This window comes from Olea europaea, unplaced genomic scaffold (assembly GCF_002742605.1).
Source record: "Olea europaea var. sylvestris unplaced genomic scaffold, O_europaea_v1 scaffold6256, whole genome shotgun sequence".
Taxonomy (NCBI): Eukaryota; Viridiplantae; Streptophyta; class Magnoliopsida; order Lamiales; family Oleaceae; genus Olea; species Olea europaea.
In genome coordinates this window covers 1-1,546 of record NW_019264614.1, presented here as the reverse complement: position 1 = coordinate 1,546, position 1,546 = coordinate 1, and the positions used below count along the sequence as shown (strand labels likewise).

General features: G+C 35.1%; 1 protein-coding gene across 1 annotated transcript; it reads left to right on the top strand.

The window, feature by feature from the left end:
- Window positions 1-6: 6 nt before the first annotated feature.
- On the top strand, window positions 7-1,258 carry LOC111389814 (uncharacterized membrane protein At4g09580-like). Its single transcript, XM_023014792.1, has 3 exons — window positions 7-261; window positions 368-538; window positions 668-1,258. Exons 1-3 carry the CDS (start codon window positions 67-69, stop codon window positions 845-847), a joined length of 546 nt encoding a protein of 181 aa, XP_022870560.1. The 5' UTR covers window positions 7-66; the 3' UTR covers window positions 848-1,258.
- Window positions 1,259-1,546: the final 288 nt, after the last annotated feature.

Here is a 1,546-nt window from a genome sequence, read left to right as displayed (position 1 = left end):
CTTGCTAAATATGTTCAAGTTTACCCTGCAAAGTTTGTTCTAGGTTACTGCTCAATTTACATATTCATGCAGACATTTATGATTCCTGGGACAATTTTCATGTCCTTACTAGCTGGACCACTCTTTGGTGTCAAAGGCACTTTTTTGGTTGTCTTTAATGCCACAGCTGGTGCATCTTGCTGCTATTTTCTATCTAAACTTATTGGCAAGCCTATTGTTACTTGGTTATGGCCTGAGAGATTGAGATATTTCCAGGCTGAGGTACCTATATTTTTTATTCTTCTTTTTCATTTTGTTATAATTTAAAAACTGTCATTTGCTTCATTTCTAGATGGACATCATATCTTTAGCACTTCACCTGTTTCAGATAGCAAAGCGGAGAGAGAAGTTGATTAATTACATGCTCTTTTTGAAAGTTACCCCAACATTACCAAATCTTTTTATCAATCTGGCATCACCTATTGTGGATATACCATTTCATATTTTCTTTCTGGCAACTGTTATTGGTCTTATTCCAGCGTCCTACATTACAGTTAGGGTAAGAATCTGACCTTTCATTCTTAAGTTCTTTAATCTTCTTTTTGGGCATTGGTATTGCTGAAGTAAGAATAAGTGTCTAGCGTGTTCATCCCTGCAATTGTTCATATTGCCTCATCTTTTGTTTCAGGCTGGACTTGCTCTTGGAGATCTAAAATCATTCAAAGATCTATATGATGTTAAAACCTTGGTGTTGCTTTTCCTCATTGGGTCTCTTTTATTAGTTCCAACCCTTTTGAAGAGGAAACGCATATATGAATGGGATGTTATGAGCTTCCACACATCTTTATGGAGATGGAGCACGAGATGATTTAACTTCTCACTGTACTTGCATTTTTATAACCAGGCCCCCGAGGATGCAGGACCATGTTTCTACACTGCTGCTGAGTGCTCAAAAAGTAATTTACTTTTGCTTGTGATACACGAGTTTGCTCAATCACTCTACTACAGCTCAAAGACAGCAATTCATTTTTTATTCAAATTTATGTTTTTGGATTAAGTCACATCCTTCCTGGGTTTTATCTAAAATCATGTGACAGAAATCCTGGGTAGGGATGATACAATTATGTAAATATAGAATTTGTTTCAAATATCAGTATAGCATCACGGAGAAGTTATTTAAGTGATATAATATGAGATCTCTTTAATGGTGATGTACAATATTGTGAAAGTTCATTCTCCTCTGCTGTTGGAAAAGTATGAGAAATTGCTTTAGTTCCAAGTTGTTCTCTATATAAATTGTACTATGCTTAAGTATGACTCCTAGTTTGCTTTTCATTATGTGATTGGTTAATTTTTTCGGCTGGTTGCCTTATCCTTCAAGAATTATCTTATGTATTAATTATATTGTCGTATGATCTTTAATGCCCTGTTTTTTAATCTAAGGTTTAGCCAAGTCTTGTCTTGGAGAAATAACTGGGTGAGGCTATGGCATGTGCTATCCTGAATATTTATATTTATAGTCGAAAAGTTTAGGATTCCCATTTCTATTGTTGGCTTCGGTAAAAAA